The sequence below is a fragment of the Tasmannia lanceolata genome, unplaced genomic scaffold (genome assembly GCF_043159265.1).
Source record: "Tasmannia lanceolata isolate RefF3 unplaced genomic scaffold, GAP_Taslan_0.1 ptg000018l, whole genome shotgun sequence".
NCBI lineage: Eukaryota > Viridiplantae > Streptophyta > Magnoliopsida > Canellales > Winteraceae > Tasmannia > Tasmannia lanceolata.
In genome coordinates this window covers 19,525,334-19,548,851 of record NW_027518695.1, presented here as the reverse complement: position 1 = coordinate 19,548,851, position 23,518 = coordinate 19,525,334, and the positions used below count along the sequence as shown (strand labels likewise).

At 36.6% G+C, this 23,518-nt stretch overlaps 2 protein-coding genes, 1 long non-coding RNA gene and 1 pseudogene across 5 annotated transcripts; all 4 read right to left on the bottom strand.

Moving 5' to 3' along the window:
• Window positions 1-5,489: 5,489 nt before the first annotated feature.
• Window positions 5,490-6,175, bottom strand: LOC143851607 (uncharacterized). The gene is made up of 2 exons (XR_013236426.1): window positions 5,680-6,175; window positions 5,490-5,577 (listed from the first exon to the last, which is right to left on the bottom strand). It is a non-coding gene; the product is annotated as an uncharacterized LOC143851607 (long non-coding RNA).
• Window positions 6,176-6,267: 92 nt separating this feature from the next.
• Window positions 6,268-7,890, bottom strand: LOC143850145 (putative disease resistance protein RGA1). Its single transcript, XM_077359435.1, has one exon. The coding sequence runs from the start codon at window positions 7,888-7,890 to the stop codon at window positions 6,268-6,270; it is 1,623 nt and encodes a 540-aa protein (XP_077215550.1).
• Window positions 7,891-9,445: 1,555 nt separating this feature from the next.
• Window positions 9,446-10,819, bottom strand: LOC143850144 (omega-hydroxypalmitate O-feruloyl transferase pseudogene; annotated as a pseudogene).
• Window positions 10,820-15,305: 4,486 nt separating this feature from the next.
• Window positions 15,306-22,798, bottom strand: LOC143849779 (omega-hydroxypalmitate O-feruloyl transferase-like). Of its 3 annotated transcripts, none has more exons than XM_077358966.1 (3): window positions 22,640-22,798; window positions 21,570-22,023; window positions 15,306-16,374 (listed from the first exon to the last, which is right to left on the bottom strand). In XM_077358966.1, the coding sequence occupies exons 2-3, from the start codon at window positions 22,011-22,013 to the stop codon at window positions 15,514-15,516; spliced, it is 1,305 nt and encodes a 434-aa protein (XP_077215081.1). In that variant the 5' UTR covers window positions 22,014-22,023; window positions 22,640-22,798; the 3' UTR covers window positions 15,306-15,513. The 3 variants fall into 3 exon arrangements, with proteins under 3 accessions (XP_077215081.1, XP_077215082.1, XP_077215083.1); XM_077358967.1 differs by having other exon boundaries at window positions 21,570-22,017; window positions 22,640-22,791; XM_077358968.1 differs by lacking the exon at window positions 22,640-22,798 and adding an exon at window positions 22,514-22,629.
• Window positions 22,799-23,518: the final 720 nt, after the last annotated feature.

Here is a 23,518-nt window from a genome sequence, read left to right as displayed (position 1 = left end):
TTTCAAGTGGGGGATATCTTTTTCGTCTTTTCAAACTATTTTTCTCACCAATCCCTTTTTATTTTTGGGTTTTTTGGATCTCTCTCTATGACTCCACATGTGTTATTCTTGGGCGGTGGGGGCCGATCGAATGCACTGAAATGTTAGAAATGTTAGGTCAGAGGTGGCAATCCATGAGGAGGGTGAGTTTGGGTTTCAAAACTTTTGCCTTTGTTAAAATTAATTAACAAATTAAAACTAAAAGCAAATTTAATTTATGAAAATGAACACCAAGATGCAAATAAAGATAAAGAGAAGAGTGCATCCGTAGGGAATAGTCCCACCCTAAAAATTGGGTAGGGTCGGATTTAAAGAAAAAAAAAACCCGAAACCTGACCCAACTTATGTAGGTGTACTATGACGTTTTTAATTATATATCTCTTGAATAACAAAGCAAATTATTTTTCAATATATTGATATAATTGTTTTCATTGAGGTGATCATGTCTGTGATGTGGAAATATAATTTCCTTCTTAAACTTATACACATGATTACATAAATTTAGAGATTTTTGGTGTGAAGATTTGTTTTTTTTTTTTCTACAACGCGTCGACATGAAAAAACCCAACCCGACCCGAGAATTATCATGGGTAGGGCCGGGTTTGGGAATTGTGGGTTTTCCGGAAAAAAACCCAACCGACCCGAGATATTTCTCGGGTAGGGTAGGGTTCTTCAAAACCCAACCCACCAGACCCGCCCGACCCGAGTTGCACCCCTACCTGCGAGCATCCGTACACCGTTTACAAAGAAGTAAAAGCAAGATGAAGAGCAATGCCTTCTCACATGGCAAATACAACAAGATAGCTCACTACAAATTTTTCTCTTTTGAAAGGTATACTATTTGACGTCTGCGATCCAATCCCTCAAATATTATCCAGATTCCAAAGCGGCTCAAGATGTGAAATCACTCAATAAATATGTTCCAAGGATCTTTTAGAGTGAGTGAAAAGCGATTAAGTAGTGGAATACCTTTATATAGAGAAAATGACCCAAAACTAACCATTTGTAGGCTCTAACGGCTGGTGCGGGCAACCCTCGGTCGACCGGGACACTAGTAGTTACGGCTTCACAAAAAAATCCAGGAGTTCTCTAGCAATCGACCACGGTCAACTTATTGGTTTTTAAAGTTTTGTGTAGTTATCTTTGACAATTCATAACTCGCTCATTTCTTATCAGACTTTCATGATCTTTTGCTCTACGGAAATAGCGGTGTTCGTTCGGTTATAATCGAACCGAATAGATCGAAATTTGGTAACCGAAATAATTTCGGTTATCAAATTTCGATAACCGAAACCGAACCGAAATTTCTAAAAACCAAACCGAAACCGAACCAATTAAAAGTTCTGCTATTCGGTTATAACCGAATAGTGGGAGAAAAAGAGGGAAAAAGCAAAATCTCAGTATAGATCAGAGGGCTAGGATCATCCTATCGAAATGATTTTTTGAGCACAACCTAATTAAGTTGTGATCAATCAAATTAATGGACGGTTTTGATCATCCTATGGAGTGCCCATATAACACTTTTTTTTGAAAAACTAATGGTTTTTATCATAATTTCGGTTATTCGGTTAACCAAATTTTTTTTTTGAGATAACTGAAACCGAATAACCGAATTTCCAAAAAAAAATAGCCGAAACTGAAACGAAAAGGAAAAAAACCCAACCGAACCGACGAAACCAATTCGGTTCGGTTATTCGGTTATAACCGAATAATGAACACCCCTATACGGAAAGCTAAGAGAGCTTACTTTCTGTCAAAAATAATTTCAAAAATATTTGAAAATTCTCTATTCATTATCTATAAGATAATGGACTTTGTTCAACCAAGCAAGTGCCAATATTGTTTTTTTTTTTTTTTTTTGAAATGGCAAATATTATAAAAGAATCATAAGGGACACCCCAAAGGGAGTACCCGAAGATATGGAACAAAAAATAAAAAAAAACTAATTATACAATGGATAGGACATCAAGTAGGTAATTGGTCAGACCAATTCATCGAGTTGCATACCACCTCTCTTCTTGCTAGCTCATCCGCCTTCTCGTTAGCAGACCTTCTAACATGAATCAACTCAATATCTGATTCCGCCAATATATTGTTCTTTTTCACATTTAACCTATCTTTGGCACTAGGGCTTTGGGTCCACATGATTTTCTTTACATATTTAACTTATTTAGTATTATTTTAAATGCCTCTTGACGCCTCTTGTGGATTCTACTTAATGGATTGGACTTTTTACAATCTAACAACACGAAGACTTGGTTTTTGTTCTTCCATTTGAACTTTAACTTAAAATCTTAACATCTTCATTAATTCTCTTGTATTCTTTTGGCTTCCTTGATCTTCAAGCTTGCATCACTGGTTTGGATCCATCTTTCCTTCATTGCTCCTTGACTTTTGTAGTTTGGAGTTTGCTAAAACACTTTCACTTAAACAAATACACAATTAGAAGATTGCCAAGGGTTGAACGATTGGACTTACACACTGATTGTCATTCATGGGTGATCAACCGGGATGCGGTCTGTACTGGCATGACAATTAGCTGGACTGAGTCAATAATTCGGGCAGATGTCAATCGACACTCGTACTTGTACTGATGCGCATAAGGTGTAATGGTATTCCTGAACTCTGCAACAAATCCAAAATGTAAAATTCTCTTTCATTAACAATGTTAGATCTGAAAATAGTTTATGTCATATATAATTACATGGTAGAACTCATAATGCTTGAGAAATTTGACAAAGAACCCTACCGCTCCAATGGGTTATGGATTTGCAACTCTAAAAGTCTTTCTTCACAGCTATTCTCTTAAGCGCATATCTTTCACTCTTCTTCCAAAAATGGAAATCTATACGCAGGAAAAATTCTATAAAAGTAAAAAGTGTTGGATTTCATTTAAGCCCATTCTTAGAGGAAGGACACTACGAATACAAGTATATTGAAGATGGCAAATGGACATGCAATAAATACAAGTTGACAATGTGTCCCAACAAAGATGGCCATGTCAACAATTAAAACTCCAATTCACTTGGGCCCTGTTTGTTTTGGATTTTGAAACCGATTGTGAGTCCAAAACTGATTATTGGACTCAATTTTAAGTTTAATTTTCAGGTCCAATGATCCCTTTTGGACTCACAATTGGTTCTTAAAAAAGACAAGAAACAAAAAACAAGGCCTTAATTAACAAATCTTGAACTACTTATGTTTCTTTTTTGCTCTTTGATGCAGGGAGCGTGGAGTGTCATCACCAAGATGAAGATCAACACAAGAAGCGACTAACATAATCTTGCAGGCACATGCCATGGTTTGGAGAAAAAACTTCAATATAACACATGAAAGGAGGGAAGCTCCTTCACCCATGTAAAAGATCCACAATGCTCTCGTCACAAGTGATGTCCCAAAATAAAATTTATTCAATCTCTTTCTTTCTTTCATCATATCATTACATTATATAGATAGCTAAACCAAAAAAATAGAAACCCTAAATACTTGCCAAACCATTATTCTCAATCTTCTAACTAAAACAACATAAATAAAAAAGTAGAAACATGATTAAAATATTCCTAAAGTAGTAATCCTGTAATATACCTATACCATATCCGTAAAATACCTATAACTTAGCCAAATTAAGTTCAAATCGTGTAATCTTGGGCTCTTTAGGTAATAGAAAAACCTTTCTTGAAACACCAAAATCAGGCTAAAAGAACAATTTTTGATGCCCTAATAAACTACCAATAAAATGACGAAAATAGAAAATAAAAAATAAAAGACTTGTTCGACGCCGTGCATTCTGCATCACTCTTGCTTTTTGAAGGTTAATAGCAATGATTCTATCTAAACAAGGAGGTTAGGAACCGTTTGATGGTTTTGAATCATCCGATGAAGGTGGGACAAACATCATTAGACTAATCTTCCATCTATAGGATGATTGTTTCATCAAGGCTTCCTTTCTTTCGACCAAAAATGGGTGTTTGGCAAATTTTACAACCATTTTTAAGGTTCCATATCTTTCCACGTACAATGGGCATAAAACTTTATGCTCATTTTTCCACTCCAATGAAAAATGGGTGTAAAATTTGTACTCTTATTTTATGTCGAAAGAAAAACTATTAAGGCTCCGTTTCTTTCGACGTTAAGTAGTCATAAAACAAATTTTACAAAAATAATGATCGTTCAAAAAAGTTTCTCTACTTGTAGTTTACCAAAAATTGTGTTTTGAATCATCTAAATACGCACAAATTTGCATTAATAACAATCGTCAATTAAGCTCGTGAAATGATTAAAAGTATATTACATGTAGGCTGCACGGTTGCCTTTACATGCATGAACGAGCGGGGAAGAGTAGTGTACTATACAAGTGACGAGACCGATGGACAGGGCGAGTTTGAAATGATTGAGTGTTGGGAGATACATCAATGGTAAGGAATTGAAAACCAGAGATTGCTCCGTGAGGCTCGTGTCATCGCCAAAACCCTCCTGTAACATCCTCACTGACTTTGCCGGAGGCCGGCAGGGGTGAAGCTCAGTCGACCCTCTCATGTTTATGGAGATCAGATCAAGTATACACTGGGGCCCTTCTACTTCACATCTCCTATGTGTGATGAACCTGATACCACTGAATTGCCTAGTAAAAGAGGAAACTATTGATTATAGTGTGTTTGTTTTGTTGTTGATTGAACAATTACATTCTTATGTCTAATTAATTTTTTGTACCTTCTATTGAATAATAAGAGCAAGATGTTTTGTTCAGGCCACCGGTATTGGCATTACCATGTTTTAGGAAATGCACAAACTTAGATTGTCTTTTCTGTTTTAATTGGTTTTAAGAGCGTTTTGGAAACTGTAATAACCTTTGACAGCCGTTTAAATAATAAAAGAAGAGAAGTACATAACTAAAATAAAATCTGATTAGAATGAATTAAATCAAATCAAATGCCCTGATTGGATTGGAGGAAAAACATTTCTCGTGGAATTTCTTTTCCTAATTTTCTTTTTTCATTTCCCTGATTCATAGGGAAATTATATGATTATGGCTTATTTAAAAGGATATCACTAAAAATTGAAGATCCCTCTAAATATTGAACTACAGTGGTTCCAGTTATTGGTTTTATTTTTAATCAAACGATGGAAAAACAAGAAATTTTGGTAAATCTTTTCTTTTCCAAAAAATTCATGCAATACAAACAGTGCCTAAAACTACACTAAAAGTTCCAACTCATTACAAATTTTAATTAGGTAAAGCAATAATAGGATCCAGCAGAATTTGGAAAACACACTAAAAATAGAGACACTACAGAGAGTAGATAATTTAGTGATAATAATCAGCATCAACAAAAGTGGGTACAGAATTTAGTGATACAAATAAGCCTCTAGAAAAGTTGAAATAGAGATAATGTTTATCAGAAATACATTTCACTAAATTTTGATGAAGAGAGCCTTCATAAACCACAATCTCCACACTAGAATCCACATCTGAAATCTATTGAAAAAAACAAGAGGAGGAGTAGCCACCTTGCCTCGGACATAACATGGGCAAACACGCTATAAGAAGACAACAATCAGATAGAACAGAGGCTTAGTACATGAGTGAAAATAGAAGCAAAAACCAAATAGCAATCCTGTGTCCCAAGAGCAGACCACAACCTCAAGAAGCATACAAGAACCAACATAGACCTCTGACACAAGAGCAGAGCAAAAATCCCGATCAGAGAATTCTATCCCCAACCTTAGCCACAAAACTGCAGAAAATCCTCCAACTTGCAGCAAAAAAGGTAGCAGAACATTATTTGGTATAAATTGGTTAGATGGATGAAGGAAAATTAAAGAAGGAAAGTACGTTGTATAATTAAAAGATAAAAGAGGGGGATCATGAAATAACGAACCTGGGATGGAAGAGTCAGTCGGAGAAGGGTACGGTTGAGAGATAAAATCACCGTTTCAGTGGCCACGGTAGCATGGGAGTAGGGTATTGATGCATCTGCTTTTTCTTGGCCGAATGGTGATATCCGGTACATGGGCTATCTTGTGCCAATCCTCTCCTCTCTCCCTTTTCGCATCGTCTCCCCAAATTTGGACAATCGATAATATACAAATGTTGGAGTGCGGTGAATCGTTGTAGTCCAACGGGCAATGAAGTCATTTTACCACAATTATCAATTAACAAATATTGAAGTGATGTGAGCTTTTCGACCCACTCTGCCAATGATGCCAACTCATCACAACCACGAAATTTCAGAATTTGGAGGGCAGTGAGGTACCGCAAGTCGGCAAAGAAACGATCTTTTTACAGCCGTCAATAACCAATGATTGAAGAGATTTCAAGCCCCTTACTACCCCTTCCTCCTCGGGTAATGATGCCAGGTTTTCACACCCTATAATCTCTAACTCTTCGAGAGATGTGAGGTTTCGCAATCCCTTCAGCAAAGACACCAGCTCCTTACAATCCCGAATGCTCAATGACTTGAGAGCGAAATTGTCGAGCTCCCTAGGAAGACTACTCAACTTGTTGCAATCCGAAATTTCTAAACGTTGGAGTGCATTGCCGTCTCGTAGAAAGCTTTCTGGAAAGGATGACATCTCTTCAAGCTTATGAATATAAAGGGAGGTAAGATGCAGAAAACATGGCAGGGTGATCAACTTTGGGCAGCCTTGAATCATCAATCCATCGAGGCAAGGAAAAGGTCCTCCTTCCTCTAGTGATGCCCACATCTCTAAATTTTCCATATCCCATAGCCCTAGGCTTTTCAAAGATGGAAAAGAAAATCCATTCAATGTGCTATTACCGTAAAACTCATTGTCGATTTGCTTCAATGCACGCATTCCACATATCTTAAGATTCTTGAGCGAGGGAAGTTGGCCAAGTGGTGGGAGATTTTCACATCTCATGCAATTTGAAAGAGAAACATTAACTAGATTTGTGAGCAATGAATTCTGTATCCATCCTGGAAATCGAATACCCTCATAGCCTCCTATCCACAAATATTTCAAATTACCGTGTGGCTCAAGGCCTTCTAACACTTTTTCCTGCATCTCAACATCACCACGATCATCCCCCCATGATAACTCCAATTCTCTGAGGTTTTTCTTGCGTTTCAAGTTGGCTTGTTTCGCATCACTTGCATTTCTCATAAGGTTAAGTTGTTTTATTGATAGTTCTCCTCTAAGCTTTAAATTGCTCAACTCACTGAGGCGGCGTCCTTCCTCGTCACCCACAATGAAAATGGATAGCGTCTGGAGGCAGCTCAGCTCCCCAATCCCAATGGGCACACGAGTTAATGACCAACATCTATAAGTATCTACATGTCTGAGGCTCCTCATTTTTCTCATGTCCCTAGGCAAATTACGGAGTTTGTGACATTCTCTCAGTTTCAATGTTTGCAAATTTTGTAGCTTGGTAATCGACTCAGGTAATGTTTCAATGGCATAATTATCGGAGAGGTTGAGGTATCTTGGCTGTTTCAAATTGCATATTGAATATGGGATCTCACTACAACGAACTACACTAAGATCTAGGCATCGCAAGTATCTAAGTTTCTTTATGTTGCTAGGGACAAAATTATAATAAACATGGCCCAATAGTATTGTTCGTATGGTTTTGGCCTTGTATAACCTCTGCTCTTTTAATAGTGAAGGCAAATGAGAATAGACATATCGGGTCGATGTAGGAATATCTACAATTTTTTCCCGATCCACGATATGACACTTGTTCCCAATAACAGACTGTGCAAGATCGTGAACCAAATCATGCATTTTGCAACTTGTTATATTTCCAGAGTCGTCTTTTTCTATGTCTTGGAAGAAAGACCTCCATAATAAATCATTGAAAATCTCATTTCCAATGTCTTCCAACTCCATAGTTTCGTTAGGGGTAACAAAGCCATTAGCCATCCACAAAAGAATAAGTTCTTCTTTCTGAATGGTAAAGCCTCTAGGCTCTGTTCACTTGTTTTCACGGGAAAGGAAAAGAAAAGGTTTCTCGGGATTCTGACGTGGCATTAGGAGAAGAAATCCAAGGAAACTGTGTAGGAAAAGGTTTCCCGCACCTGTTCACGTGCGCAGGAACTGTGCAGGAAAAGGTTTCCCGAGAAACTGCTTGCCTACCTTTTTTCACTAGTTTTCCCGGGAAAGCAAATCCGACCAAAATAGTGGGATTTGGTTTTCCACACTTGCAAGAAAAGGGACATTCCCACATCACTTTTGGCAATTTCCATGTCATTATTTGACATTTTCCACCTAGGCTTGTTACTTTCTCAGGAAAGCAAGTGAACACCAGAATTCCGTCTTGTCAAGGAAAAAAGATGTTGTTTTCTAGGGACTTGCTTTCCCGGGAACGCAAGTGAACAAAGCCTTAGGGAGTACAGAGCAAAACGAAAAGCATTGCCTTAGATGAGATGGCAAATTAATATAGCTCAATATTAGAGCCGGCAAAATTTCATTTTCTCCTAGTTCCCATATCTGACTGTCTCTTTCCCACACCCACCGTGCTTCCTGTTTGCCAAACGTTTGGGAAAGTAAAGTAGAAATAACGTTTGGTAACTTACCATGTAGGGAAACGGAAACGATTTATTTATGGAGTTTTATATCGTAATTTTTTGAGGAAATAAATTTACGTTTTGTAACTGCCAATAAGGGCCTTTGAAATGAATATAAATTTTTTTTCTTTCAATTCTTTAAATGAGATGTACACACTGAAGTTAATAAAATTAGGGAAGAGAAAAGATACACACGGAAGTAAAACGAATTTTGAAATTTCGGTGGAAAGAGGGGGGGCTGACACGTGGCACAACTACCGCTTAGAGGATTCCGCTTTATATATATATATATATATATATATATAGAGAGAGAGAGAGAGAGAGAGAGAGAGAGAGAGAGAAAACTGTTGGTGAGCTTAAGCGCACCAAACCTACGGTGCGCTTAAGCTCCCCAATCACATGGGGGGCCACTTTGTTAGGTGATCCAAAGCATTCATTTTAAAGGCCTTATGATAGATAGGGGGTGTACCAAAAATCAGCTCCATAGGATCATCCTAACCCCTTCATTTGTGGAGGATAAAAATGGGCAGATTTGTGTCTGTCCATTTTTGTCCTCCACAAATGGAGGGGTTAGGATGATCTTATGGAGCTGATTTTTGGTACACCCCCTATCCATGTAAGGGACTTTAAAATGAATGCTTTGGATCACCTAACAAAGTGGGCCCCCATGTGATTGGGGCGCTTAAGCTCACCAAAAGTTTGGTGAGCTTAAGCGCACCAACAGTTTCCTCATATATATATATATATATATATATATATATATATATATATATATATATATATATATATATATATATATATATATATAGGATACGTATATGACCATTGTATCATCAAAACATAAACTTTACACATAGAAAGCTGATGTCCACACTCCCTTGTTTTGGTAATATAACACATTCTCCTCTTTGTTTAGGGATTTGTTTTTTAATTTTTTTTTTTGTGATTGGCTACTAAAAACATACAATTCAAATAAACTCTATAAGAGTTGAATTCCTCCTTTAAAAGTATAGTGATTATTCTGGCAAAGATAAACAACAAAGCTACTAATCCCCCTTGTTTACTTGCCCATTCATACAGACATTGATTTTTGTAGAAACTTACAACTACACTTGTATCAGTTCTTGGAAGATCTTCATTACAGGAGCAGGCAATCCCAATAAAAGATGTGTACTTTTCTTCTCTTTTCCGTCGAGGAGGAACACGGCTACTTCCTTTCTTGGCAGATTCGCGGGCCCCGATTTCTTAGGCTTCCCCCAACCAAAATCTATACTATGGAAAGCCATTCTAGTCCATGTAGTGATCAAAAGAGTAGCTGTCAGTGAAGGCCTAGCTCTAGTTACTTCGAAATAATCGATTACCGATCGAATATAATCGTCGGTCACCAATTTGATTGCATTTTGTACCAATTTAACCGCGAAAGACAATGGATTTTCCAGTAATTCGCCTGCAGTACATAGACAGCAAGTGAGAACAATGCCATTGCCAAAGTAACCCGTAGGGAAATTCGGGTTTAATTTAGACCTCACGTCCACGGCAAAGAGAAGCTTTGTTTGTTGGTTGGGTTCCATTTTAAGTGCTTTGCTTCAGGCCCGCCACACAAATGCTGAGAGTACTGTGAAATTGGTACAATTTTTTATGATACCATCCTCCATTGCTAATTTTTTCAGTTGATTAAGCTTTTCATGGTCGAAACAGAAGGATTGGTATAGAATTTCTTTCTCTTGGAAGAGAGAAGAGAGGTTCGATATATCGGTCATCTCGGAAATTCGTGGTGGGGGAATTCTATCTTGGGAGGTTGTCTAGATATCAGTAGGGTTCTGTCTAGAAATGGGGGAATGGTTAAGGGTAACCCTCTGGCAATTTCACCCCATGAACTTATGTACTCCATTGCACATATCCCATCAGCCATACAGTGATTCATTGCTAAACCCAGAACAAAGCCACCACACTTGAACCTTGTCACCTGATGATAATAAGACTTGATTTTAGAACCACTGTATTAAGAGCAGTTAAAGGAAACAAATACTCTTATAAGGCCTTGCTTGGATTGGAGGAATATTTAGAAACCACTGTATTGCTAGGAACTCTCTTGGAAGAAATTCAAAATGAGGGGCCATGTCGTTCAGACACATAAATGCATGTGCACGTTCTACAAATTAAGTGCTCATTTTGTTGGAAAAAAAGTTTGTTGGCAAAAAAAGGTCTTTCCACCCCAAAAAGCTTTGCCAAGAAAACCTTTTCCTTTCCATTACTTTTTGGAGAAACTATATTCAGTCATTTGGTTCAATATACATGATAAATTTTTCTTGGGAAGTAATTCCAATTTTCGCAATAATTATTGTCTAGAAAAAAGAATTCTAAGCTACTAGAGTTGTTGTTATTTATTCATTTATACTTCAACACCCTTTACGTGTGGCCCCTCTTTTTTTTATTTTATTGAGTGCTGGCTGTCGATTTTTAATATCAGGGAGTTGTTGGGTTTTGAACCTAGGAGCTGCCCTGAGGCAATAGCTCCGATACCATGTGAAACAACTAATTACTTCGAAAGATTAAGCTGTTAGAGTTGGTGTTATTTAATCATTTATAGTTCATCATATGCATAATACTCAGTAGGACTCATGTAGGGTAAAGAACTTAAGATAGAGGACATAAGACAAAAACCAAGTAGGACTCCTGTATATAATAATTAATAGTATACTAGTGCAGTCTACATGGATGCCCTAAAGGCAACAAAAAATAATGAACCACAAAAAATATTGTAAATATGATAGGCTTAATAGCACAAAAGTAATGTGGCCCGTCTATAATAATAGTTCATATGATAGTGGCACCTATAGAAAGAAGTCTTAATGGATAAACAATGGAACCCACACATATATGTACTAACTGTGATATACTAGTAGAGTTAATAGTGAAGGTCAAATGGCTAAAAACTCGTAGAACCCATCCAAGAAATAGTGGGAAAACTACTAAAAGGTATCTACAAGAATCTCCTAAACATTTTCTTAATTACCAATATCACTATCATCTACCTTTAATAGTTAATAAGTCTTAATTTTTTTCTTTACCAAATTTAATCGTAGTTTGAGATAGAGTTGGGTGGAACCATCAACTCTGGCGTGGGGCTACCATTGTTTTTTCATCTTTTGATGCGTAGTGTCCCATCAACTCTTTTCAAACCAATGCATCATGTGGGGCCCACCATTGTACTTCATTTTTTGTGTGGCAGGCGTCATGATCTCCAACCAAGCCCAATAGCCCATGCATGGAGTGGGGCCCACCATTTTATATCTCTATGTTTGATGGGTGGAGGCGTGGAGCCTACCCCATCTCCACCAAACTCATGAATAGGGGCATAGGGCTACTTGCCTACTTGTATGGGGATTATGGTGCATCTATCATTGCTCCGTAATAAATGGTCTGCAGTAGGGCATAAGTGCACCCCAAAAAAAAAAAAAATCGATTTTTGTGCATACCATAACTCACTATCAGATGTATAAATCAGACCATAAGGTGATTGTAAGGAGGAAGGTTCAATGTTGAAAAACTTGTGACTTGGTTGCCAAGTCCAAGCAATTTAACTACATATATGACATGTAGTTAATTTATACACGTATATGTGTACATGAAATACGTACATATGTACATAAACCTAGATACATAATATTATGCTCCATATGTAAATGCAATTAGCAATATGTACATATGTACATGCAATATGTACATATGTACATAAACCTAGATACATAATATTATGCACTACATGCAATTAGCAATTAGCAATCAACAAATATGTACTTCTATGTGTATGGGTATTATCTATATGTGTCCACATGGGTTTAAGAGCTCGGACTCAAACAAGAACTCGGTCAAGGTAAAATGGAGTCAACTCAGAAGTTATATTAGTCAACGATTGATTTGGCAGCCCAAAAATTTGACCCAAAAGAGAACTCGGTCGAAGGCTAATTGATGATCCACTTAAGTTTATCAATAAAATTAAGTAACCTTCTCAAAAAAAAAGAAAAAAAAGATCGACCTATATATGTAAAATGGGTATAAAATTTGTTACCTGCTCCTTTTACTTAGGCTCCGTTCCTTTCGACGTAAAAATGCACGTAAAATTTGTTTTATGTTGTAGAAATGAACATAATACAAATTTTACGTGCATTTTTATGTCGAAAGGGACGGAGCCTACAATCTTATAGAAAAGTTGTTCCACAGAATAATCATGGGTTCAAGTATACGATTGCGAGATGGGAGCAGAAGGAGGGAGACCGAAAGACCTAAGTTGGTGGGAGTGGAGAGAGCATCATCAATTCCTAAAAAATAGTGAAAAAGTAATACCTACTTAAAATTGGTATTTTGTATTCCTTATTTTGTTTCATTTCGATCAAAATGGTGTCCGGAAAACCAGAACGGAACACCCCTATATTCCGTTTCGAAAAACACTTGTCCATTTACTTAAGATTTACATGTAAATAAAGGAATACGCTCAATTTGGATTTATTAAAAATAGTTTCGAAACCTAATTCTTAGTTCTAAAAGGATAAAAAGTCAATTTTTTAGTTCTAGTACAAAATTCAACATTTTTCGATCATTTCGAAATGGATCAAAATCTTAACTTCCAAATGATGGGGTATTTTTCTAATTTTAAAAATTCAAAATTCTATTATGTCCAAATTTTATTAAATTCCAAAAGTCCAGTAAAAAAATCTCATGACTCGGTCTCTAAAAATTTTCCATCTAGTCAAGCACTGGTCAATACATACATTTTCCTTTAAGTAAATGTTGGATCTTTACAACCTTGATATTATGATGAATTTTGTTTTAGAGGATGATCTAGTTGTTTCAATTTTTAGCAATCTCAGGGTTTTCTTTGGGATTTTTTTTAAAAATTTTAACTATTAAAAAAATTCTGGTCGTCGTAGCTTCTTTTCTGAGATGAAACGCCGAGGCGTTCCATTCCACTGGCCAAAACGAAATGGAATTCATAACTAAGTTTCTCCTTCTCCAGTTCTCCCCCCATCTCTTGCAACTGGCACTACAAATCTTCAATGGAATATTTTTTCAAGGCCAAACATTTCCTTAAGAATTTTAAACACCCACGTATGTTTTATATGTGCGTGTGTGTTGTGATGCATGCATGCGTGTATCTTAACTCATCATACCTGCACTGATTTGATTGAAATGATCGAGTGTTTAGGAGAAGCAAAAAGTAGTTGAAGAATTGTTTTCTTATCAATGCGGAGGCCTACATCCCTTAAATAATTCTACTTTAAGATGGGCACATTATTTGAGTGAAACAATAGACTAGCATTCTCCACCCAAGCCAATCATCCAGTGGGGCCCACCATTTTATATCTGATGGGTGGAGGGTACCCCATCTCCACCAAACTCATGAATAGGGCAAGTCCCACCATTAACACCTAATAAATTGACGTGGTGCGGTCACTGTTTTACACCTCATGTTTTGATGGAGTGGGGCCATCTATTTTATACCCATGCATAGCATGAGCCAAGAATGCTAGTCAGCTTAGGCATTAATCAATCATTTAAGAGAGAGAGAGAGAGTTCTGTATCAAAAATGGAGATTAGATGGGATTCTATTCGGTCGAGAGAGAGAGAGGGTTTTCCAAGATTAGTGTTTTTAATGTGCTTCTAATACCATATATAGGAGATATTTTAGGGGATTTGTCTGTTATTTTTCTTAATCTTCTAATTAAATGTAAACAATATTTATAATTAAGGGTAAAATTGTTAAATAAACATTTGAAAGCTATTTAAGGCAAAGGATGGTAGTAATCTGTAATCGTAATTAAGAAAATTTTATGGGGATATGTTGCATCTATCATTGCTCGGTAATGAATAGTCTGCTAGTAGGGCATAAGTTTATAATAGTGAATAATCTATCAGTATCTTAGGTAGATGGCCTAAGGGCAAAATAAAAGGAACTGCATGTCTGCTAACAAGTGATCTATTCAAGGCAGATGACAGTGGTATTCGTAATTAAGAAAATTTTATGGGGATTACGGTGGATAAGATTTGATGTAGGGTTTTTAGTAGTTTTCCCTAGTGAATAATAGTAGGGCAAAATAAAAGGAGTGTCTTCCGTAGATGGCCTAATGGCAAAAATAAAAGGGATCACATGTATGCTAACGAGTGATCTACCAGTGGTGCTCACATGGAGGACCTTATGGCCAAGAAAACATGTTATACCTACTAAGTAACAACATATCACAGAAGTTCAGGTGGGGCCAACATGGATGTAGTTTCATGATTCTAGCCCAGTGTTCCTTTTTAACAATTTGGCTCGGCTAACAGCGACGCTGATCGGTTAGCAAGGGAAGGGGTGAATCGGGCGTCTCATTAGAGTTGTTTTTTAATTTTCTTCCGGAGTACGTGATTTGTTATTTCTCTGTGGCCAGTCTTATTATTTCTGTACCAAATATCCTTAGAGCAATGTTTTGGGAATTTTTCAAGAATATTTCTATTATTCCAATAAGTATATAGTGTCTATTCCATTAGGAGAGATGCAATTGACTCTAATCCCGAATTTCCCCAACTCGGCACAAAAGTTCTAAGTCAGACCCACTACCGCATGCTTAGATGCCTTATAGGCGTGCAATGTGCCTACACTCGCCACCGAAGAAACACTCGAAGTGAAGAGGATACACCCCTTTCTCTGTGGAATCATCACCTGTTAAAGTATAAAAGATTAAATAACGCATTCTCAAATGGCTTAAGCTTTTGGAGTAATTGATTGTTTCAATGTATCATCAAAACATACACTTTACACATACAATTCAAATAGACTCTATAAGAGTTGAATTCCTCCTTTAAAAGTATAGTGATTATTCTGGCAAAGATAAACAACAAAGCTACTAATCCCCCATGTTTACTTGCCCATTCATACAGACATATTGATTTTTGTAGAAACTTACAACTACACTTGTATCAGTTCTTGGAAGATCTTCATTGCAGGAGCAGGCAAACCCAATAAAAGATATGTACTTTTCTTCTCTTTTCCGTCGGGGAGGAACACGGCTACTTCCTTTCCTGGCAGATTCGCGGGCCCCGATTTCTTAGGCTTCCCCCAACCAAAATCTATACTATGGAAAGCCATTCTAGTCCATGTAGTGATCAAAAGAGTAGCTGTCAGTGAAGGCCTAGCTCTAGTTACTTCGAAACAATCGATTACCGATCGAATATAATCGTCGGTCACCAATTTGATTGCATTTTGTACCAATTTAACCGCGAAAGACAATGGATTTTCCAGTAATTCGCCTGAAGTACATAGACAGCAAGTGAGAACAATGCCATTGCCAAAGTAACCCGTAGGCAAATTCGGGTTTAATTTAGACCTCACGTCCACGGCAAAGAGAAGCTTTGTTTGTTGGTTGGGTTCCATTTTAAGTGCTTTGCTTCGGGCCCGCCACACAAATGCTGAGAGTACTGTGAAATTGGTACAATTTTTTATGATACCATCCTCCATTGCTAATTTTTTCAGTTGATTAAGCTTTTCATGGTCGAAACAGAAGGATTGGTATAGAATTTTTTTCTCTTGGAAGAGAGAAGAGAGGTTCGATATATCGGTCATCTCGGAAAATTCGTGGTGGGGGAATTCTATCTTGGGCGGTTGTCTAGATATCAGTAGGGTTCTGTCTAGCAATGGGGGAATGGTTAAGGGTAACCCTCTGGCAATTTCACCCCATGATCTTATGAACTCCATTGCACATATCCCATCAGCCATACAGTGATTCATTGCTAAACCCAGAACAAAGCCACCACACTTGAACCTTGTCACCTGATGATAATAAGACTTGATTTTAGAACCACTGTATTAAGAGCAGTTAAAGGAAACAAATACTCTTATAAGGCCTTGCTTGGATTGGAGGAATATTTAGAAACCACTGTATTGGTAGGAACCCTCTTGGAACCTAGGAGCTGCCCTGAGGCAATAGCTCCGATACCATGTGAAACAACTAGTTACTTCGAAAGCTTAAGCTGTTAGAGCTGGTGTTATTTAATCATTTATAGTTCAACATATGCATAATACTCAGTAGGACTCATGTAGGGTTAAGAACTTAAGATAGAGGACATAAGACAAAAAACCAAGTAGGACTCCTGTATATAATAATTAATAGTATACTAGTGCCATCTACATGGATGCCCTAAAGGAAACAAAAAATAATGAACCACAAAAAATATTGTAAATATGACAGGCTTAATAGCACAAAAGTAATGTGGCCCGTCTATAATAATAGTTCATATGATAGTGGCACCTATAGAAAGAAGTCTTAATGGATAAACAATGGAACCCACACATATATGTACTAACTGTGATATACTAGCTAGTAGAGTTAATAGTGAAGGTCAAATGGCCAAAAACTCGTAGGACCCATCCATGAAATAGTGGGAAAACAACTAAAAGTCCCTACATCAAAAGGTATCTACAAGAATCTCATGAATTGTCTGCAGTAGGTGCATCTATCATTGCTTAGTAATAAATGGTCTGCAGTAGGGCATAAGTTTATAATAGCGACTAATCTGTCAGTGTCTTATTTAGATGGCCTAATGGCAAAATAAAAGGAACAACATGTATGCTAACGACAGATCAGCAGAAGGTCAATTTGGATTTATTAAAAATAGTTTCGAAACCTAATTCTTAATTCTAAAAGGATAAAAAGTCAATTTTTTAGTTCTAGTACAAAATTCAACATTTTTCGATCATTTCGAAACGGATCAAAATCTTAACTTCCAAATGATGGGGTATTTTCTAATTTTAAAAATTCAAAATTCTATTATGTCCAAACATTATTAAATTCCAAAAGTCCAGTAAAAAAATCTCATGACTCGGTCTCTAAAATTTTTCCATCTAGTCAAGCACTGGTCAATACATACATTTTCTTTTAAGTAAATGTTGGATCTTTACAACTTTGATATTATGATGGATTTTGTTTTAGAGGATGATCTAGTTGTTTCAATTTTTAGCAATCTCAGCGTTTTCTTTGGGATTTTTTAAAAAAAATTTAACTATTAAAAAAATTCTGGTCGTCGTAGCTTCTTTTCTGAAATGAAACGCTGAGGCGTTCCTTTCCACTGGCCAAAACGAAATGGAATTCATAACTAAGTTTCTCCTTCTCCGGTTCTCCCCCCCATCTCTTGCAACTGGCACTACAAATCTTCAATGGAATATTTTTTCAAGGCCAAACATTTCCTTAAGAATTTTAAACACCCACATATGTTTTATACGTGCGTGTGTGTTGTGATGCATGCATGCGTGTATCTTAACTCATCATACCTGCACTGATTTGATTGAAATGATCGAGTGTTTAGGAGAAGCAAAAAGTAGTTGAAGAATTGTTTTCTTATCAATGCTGAGGCCTACAACCCTTAAATAATTCTACTTTAAGATGGGCACATTATTTGAGTGAAACAATAGACTAGCATTCTCCACCCAAGCCAATCATCCAGTGGGGCCCACCATTTTATATCTCATGTTTGATGGGTGGAGGCTACCCCATCTCCACCAAACTCATGAATAGGGCAAGTCCCACCATTAACACCTAATAAATTGACGTGGTGCGGTCACTGTTTTACACCTCATGTTTTGATGGAGTGGGGCCATCTATTTTATACCCATGCATAGCATGAGCCAAGAATGCTAGTCAGCTTAGGCATTAATCAATCATTTAAGAGAGAGAGAGAGAGAGAGTTCTGTATCAAAAATGGAGATAAGATGGGATTCTATTCGGGAGAGAGAGAGAGAGGGTTTTCCAAGATTAGTGTTTTTAATGTGCTTCTAATACCTTATATAGGAGATATTTTAGGGGATTTGTCTGTTATTTTCCTTAATCTTCTAATTAAATGTAAACAATAATTATCATTAAGGGTAAAATTGTTAAATAAACATTTGAAAGCTATTTAAGGCAGAGGATTGTAGTAATCTGTAATCGTCATTGCTCGGTAATGAGTAGTCTGCTAGTAGGGCAACTAATTATCAGGGAGTTGTTGGGTTTTGAACCTAGGAGCTGCCCTGAGGCAATAGCTCCGATACCATGCGAAACAACTAATTACTTCGAAAGCTTAAGCTGTTAGAGTTGGTGTTATTTAATCATTTATAGTTCAACATATGCATAATACTCAGTAGGACTCATGTAGGGTTAAGAACTTAAGATAGAGGACATAAGACAAAAAACCAAGTAGGACTCCTGTATATAATAATTAATAGTATACTAGTGCAGTCTACATGGATGCCCTAAAGGCAACAAAAAATAACGAACTACAAAAAATATTGTAAATATGACAGGCTTAATAGCACAAAAGTAATGTGGCCCGTCTATAATAATAGTTCATATGATAGTGGCACCTATAGAAAGAAGTCTTAATGGATAAACAATGGAACCCACACATATATGTACTAACTGTGATATATTAGTAGAGTTAATAGTGAAGGTCAAATGGCCAAAAACTCGTAGGACCCATCCATGAAATAGTGGGAAAACAACTAAAAGTCCCTACATCAAAAGGTATCTACAAGAATCTCATGAATTGTCTGCAGTAGGGCATAAGTTTATAAGCGACTAATCTGTCAGTGTCTTACGTAGATGGCCTAATGGCAAAATAAAAGGAACAACATGTATGCTAACGACAGATCAGCTAGTGGCGCTCACATGGAGGGACCCTATGGCCAAGAAAATCAATGGAACCGCATGTCTAAGTAACAACATATCACAGAAGGTCATGTGGGGCCAACATGCATGTAGTTTGATGATTCTAGCCTAATGTTCATTTTTAACAATTTTGCTCGGCTAATAGCGATGCTGATCGGTTAGCAAGGGAAGGGATGAATCGGGCGTCTCATTAGAGTTTTTTTTATTTCCTTCCGGAGTGATTTGTTTTTTCTGTGGCCAGTCATATTATTTCTTGGCCTGTATTTCTTCCCTAGGCCTTCTCAGTCTTGGGGTTTGTTTCTCTCTTTAATATAATTTTATCATTTAAAAAAAAAGTTCCTTTTTAATAATATGTATTTGACTTACTTTATTTTTAAACTTTCATTAGATTAATTAAAGTGTTAAGATTTTTTTACTTTTGTGAGGATTTATTTTCATTTTTGTTGATTTAAACACTTGTATCCTAGCTTTGTATAAGTAAGGCTTCAGTTTTTAGTTTTTTTTTTTTTTTCAGATTTATTTTTTTGTTTTCATTCATTTGCTAAATGCTTTATTACGTTTAAATAATTTTAATTATTCGCGTATATATGTTGCCTGATATTTCTAGCATGGAAAGGTCTTTGCACCCAAAAAAAAATTGATTTTTGTGCATACCATCACTCACTATCAGATGTATAAATCAGACCATAAGGTGATTGTAAGGAGGGAGGTTCAATGTTGAAAAACTTGTGACTTGATTGCCAAGTCCAAGTAATTTAACTACATATATGACATGTAGTTAATTTATAAACATATATGTGTACATGAAATACATACATACATATATATATATATATATATATATATATATATATATATATATATATATATATATGTATATATATAAACCTAGATACATATTATTATGCACCACATGCAATTAGCAATTAGTAATCAACAAATATGTACTTCTATGTGTATGGGTATTATCTCTATGTGTCCACATGGGTTTAAGAGCTCGGACTGAAACAAGAACTCGGTCAAGGTAAAAAGGAGTCAACTCAGAAGTTATATTAGTTAACGATTGATTTGGCAGCCCAAGAATTTGACTCAAAAGAGAACTCGGTCGAAGGCTAATTGATGATCCACTTAAGTTTATCAATAAATTTAAGTAACCTTCTCAAAAAAAAAAAAAAAAAAAAAAAAGGAAAAAAAGATCGACCCTTATATGTAAAATGGGTATAAAATTTGTTTCCTGCTCCTTTTACTTAGGCTCCGTTCCTTTCGACGTAAAATTTGTTTTATGGTGATAAAATGAACATAAAACAAATTTTACGTCCATTTTTATGTCGAAAGGGACGGAGCCTACAATCTTAGGGAAAAATTGTTCCACAGAATAATCATGGGTTCAAGTATACGATTGCGAGATGGGAGCAGAAGGAGGGAGACCGAAAGACCTAAGTTGGTGGGAGTGGAGAGAGCATCACCAATTCCAAAAAAATAGTGAAAAAGTAATACCTACTTAAAATTGGTATTTTGTTTTCCTTATTTTGTTTCATTTCGGTCAAAATGGTGTCCGGAAAACCAGAACGGAACACCCTTATATTCCGTTTCGTCCGAAAAACACTTGTCCATTTACTTAAGATTTACATGTAAATAAAGGAATATCCTCAATTTGGATTTATTAAAAATAGTTTCAAAACCTAATTCCTAGTTCTAAAAGGATAAAAAGTCAATTTTTTAGTTCTAGTACAAAATTCAACATATTTCGATCATTTCGAAACGGATCAAAATCTTAACTTCCAAATGATGGGGTATTTTTCTAATTTTAAAAATTCATAAATTCTATCATGTCCAAACATTATTAAATTCCAAAAGTCCAGTAAAAAAAATCTCATGACTCGGTCTCTAAAAATTTTCCATCTAGTCAAGCACCGGTCAATACATACATTTTCCTTTAAGTAAATGTTGGATCTTTACAACCTTGATATTATGATGGATTTTGTTTTAGAGGATGATCCAGTTGTTCCAATTTTTAGCAATTTCAGCGTTTTCTTTGGGATTTTTTTTAAAATTTTAACTATTAAAAAAATTCTGGTCGTCGTAGCTTCTTTTCTGAAATGAAACGCCGAGGCGTTTCGTGCCACTGGCCAAAAAGAAATGGAATTCATAACTAAGTTTCTCCTTCTCCGGTTCTCCCCCCATCTCTTGCAACTGGCACTACAAATCTTCCATGGAATATTTTTTCAAGGCCAAACATTTCCTTAAGAATTTTAAACACCCACATATGTTTTATATGTCCGTGTGTGTTGTGATGCATGCATGCGTGTATCTTAACTCATCATACCTGCACTGTGAATAAAGGTACTTCCAAGGGACTCCTTGCTCCTGAAAATGTATGAACAAGCTTCTCTAGTTTATGAATATTTGGCATGGTAAGATCACCAACCACATCCATCTCATGGTCTGCAACTGCTTCAACAAACATCACACCTTCTCCAGTGCATTTCACTATCAACTTCCCCTCGGAACTTATCGTAAGATGGCCCGCAAACGGATAAAAATGTACCAAGATCTTAGCCAGGGCTTGCTTAATTATATCACTCGCATAGTCGCTCTTCTTCGTCTCATCCGCCTTAAAACAATAGACTGTCTCCATGATCACGGCTATGTTCTGGTCGAGGTTCGATAGGAAATAGAACCCTTCGTCGGTTTTCCCCGCCGGAGGGACTAAAACGGGTTCGGACTTTGTTACGGTAAATATTTCTCCATTTTTACATAATCCCTCCATTAAGCTGCCCCTTCACATGAAACAATGTATGTTAATCAGTATTATTTGCTGCTTGAGCATATAAATGAAACATAAGCTTAAAATATGGGTGCAATTTGGGTCTGGTCGGGTTGATTTTTTGCTAAAAAATGAAGTGAAACCAACCCGAATCGGACATGATTTTGTGGTAAAAGATCAACCTGAATTCCCAAAAAACGACCCAAGTTGAACCACTTACTAGAAACATCATAAAAAAAATAAAGAGATAGATGGATTAGTGTTTCATTTTTTTATAACCCAGAATAGAATGAGGCCCAGAGCTGACCTCGAAATTTATATAATAGTACTTAGAAATAAAAGAATAGGGCAAAAGGGCAAGGCTCGAGAACCAAAAAGAAGGCAAACCCTAAAAAGCAACCACAAAAAAGAAGAGAGGCACAACCACCCACGCAAACCCCCCAACTGTCAGAAGAACATAGAAAGGAGAAATCCAAAGCAACTAGGGCAACCCTCTAACATACCAAATAATTGCGAACTTGGGCAACCCTCTAACAGACCACTAATCTAATAGATCAAATAATGGCCGGGATTAGTGTTTACTTCTATATGCACGTTTATAAGAACATTAATAAAGTAGCTTAGTGTACCTGTGAAGAAAACTACTCTCTTGTCTGAGACACTAGAACAAGCAAAGTAGAGGTTGTTTCTCTGCCCACATATATAAGAAAGGTAATATGTGTGAAAGGGTGTCTGATTTTATTGAAATGAGTGTTTAGGAGAAACAAAAAGTAGTTGAAGAATTGTTTTCTTATCAATGCTGAGGCCTACGTCCCATAAATAATGGTACCTTAATATGGGGATATTATTTGAGTGAAACAATAGACTAGGCCTGAATGTCAAATGGGTTCAAGCAAAATGACAAATGACAAAGGAATTGAGTGACACTTCCTTCTGGTTTCATAAATGAGAACAACCAAGGATCGGTTGCATGTTAATTGAGCTATTGATGACGTTTGGTGGGTACACTGCTTGTATATATATACATTCTTTACCTCGTATAGTTCAATTGGAAACTGTAACAAACCCCATGTAAAAGAATTGTAAGATGGGTGTGTTGGGTTTGTCATGTTTTCTAGTTAGACTTCGAGAGAACTTTTTTTCCTAGTTTGACTTCGTGAGAACTTTTTTGTCAATGTTTGGCTGCAGGTATTTACGTCGGAGAATAGTGGTGTAAGTAGGTCAGCATGGAGAAGACAAGCATTGGATTTACTTGGAACTTACATGAGAGAAAGGTGGTATGTAGTGTTTGGTTATCAACCTCGTTGAATAGTGCTCAGGGTGTCATCAGCAATATAGAGAGAGAAGAGAAGGGAGTCGGGTAAGAGAGAAAGAGAGGAAAAGCACCGTTCCCAATAAATTCAAACAAAATTCTACCTTTATTTGTGGATTCTGGGATGAATTTCATAGGGAGAGGACACGGGTGACATGTCAGCATCACTAGACATGCAATGATTAACTAGGAGACA

Coding starts and splice junctions, on each gene's coding strand:
- LOC143850145 (XM_077359435.1), bottom strand. CDS start 7,890: ATGGAGTTGGAAGACATTGGAAATGAGATTTTCAATGATTTATTATGG.
- LOC143849779 (XM_077358966.1), bottom strand. CDS start 22,013: ATGGAGGGATTATGTAAAAATGGAGAAATATTTACCGTAACAAAGTCC. Junction 16,375..21,569: donor TACCTTTATTCACAGTGCAG/GTATGATGAGTT, acceptor TATTATCATCAG/GTGACAAGGTTCAAGTGTGG.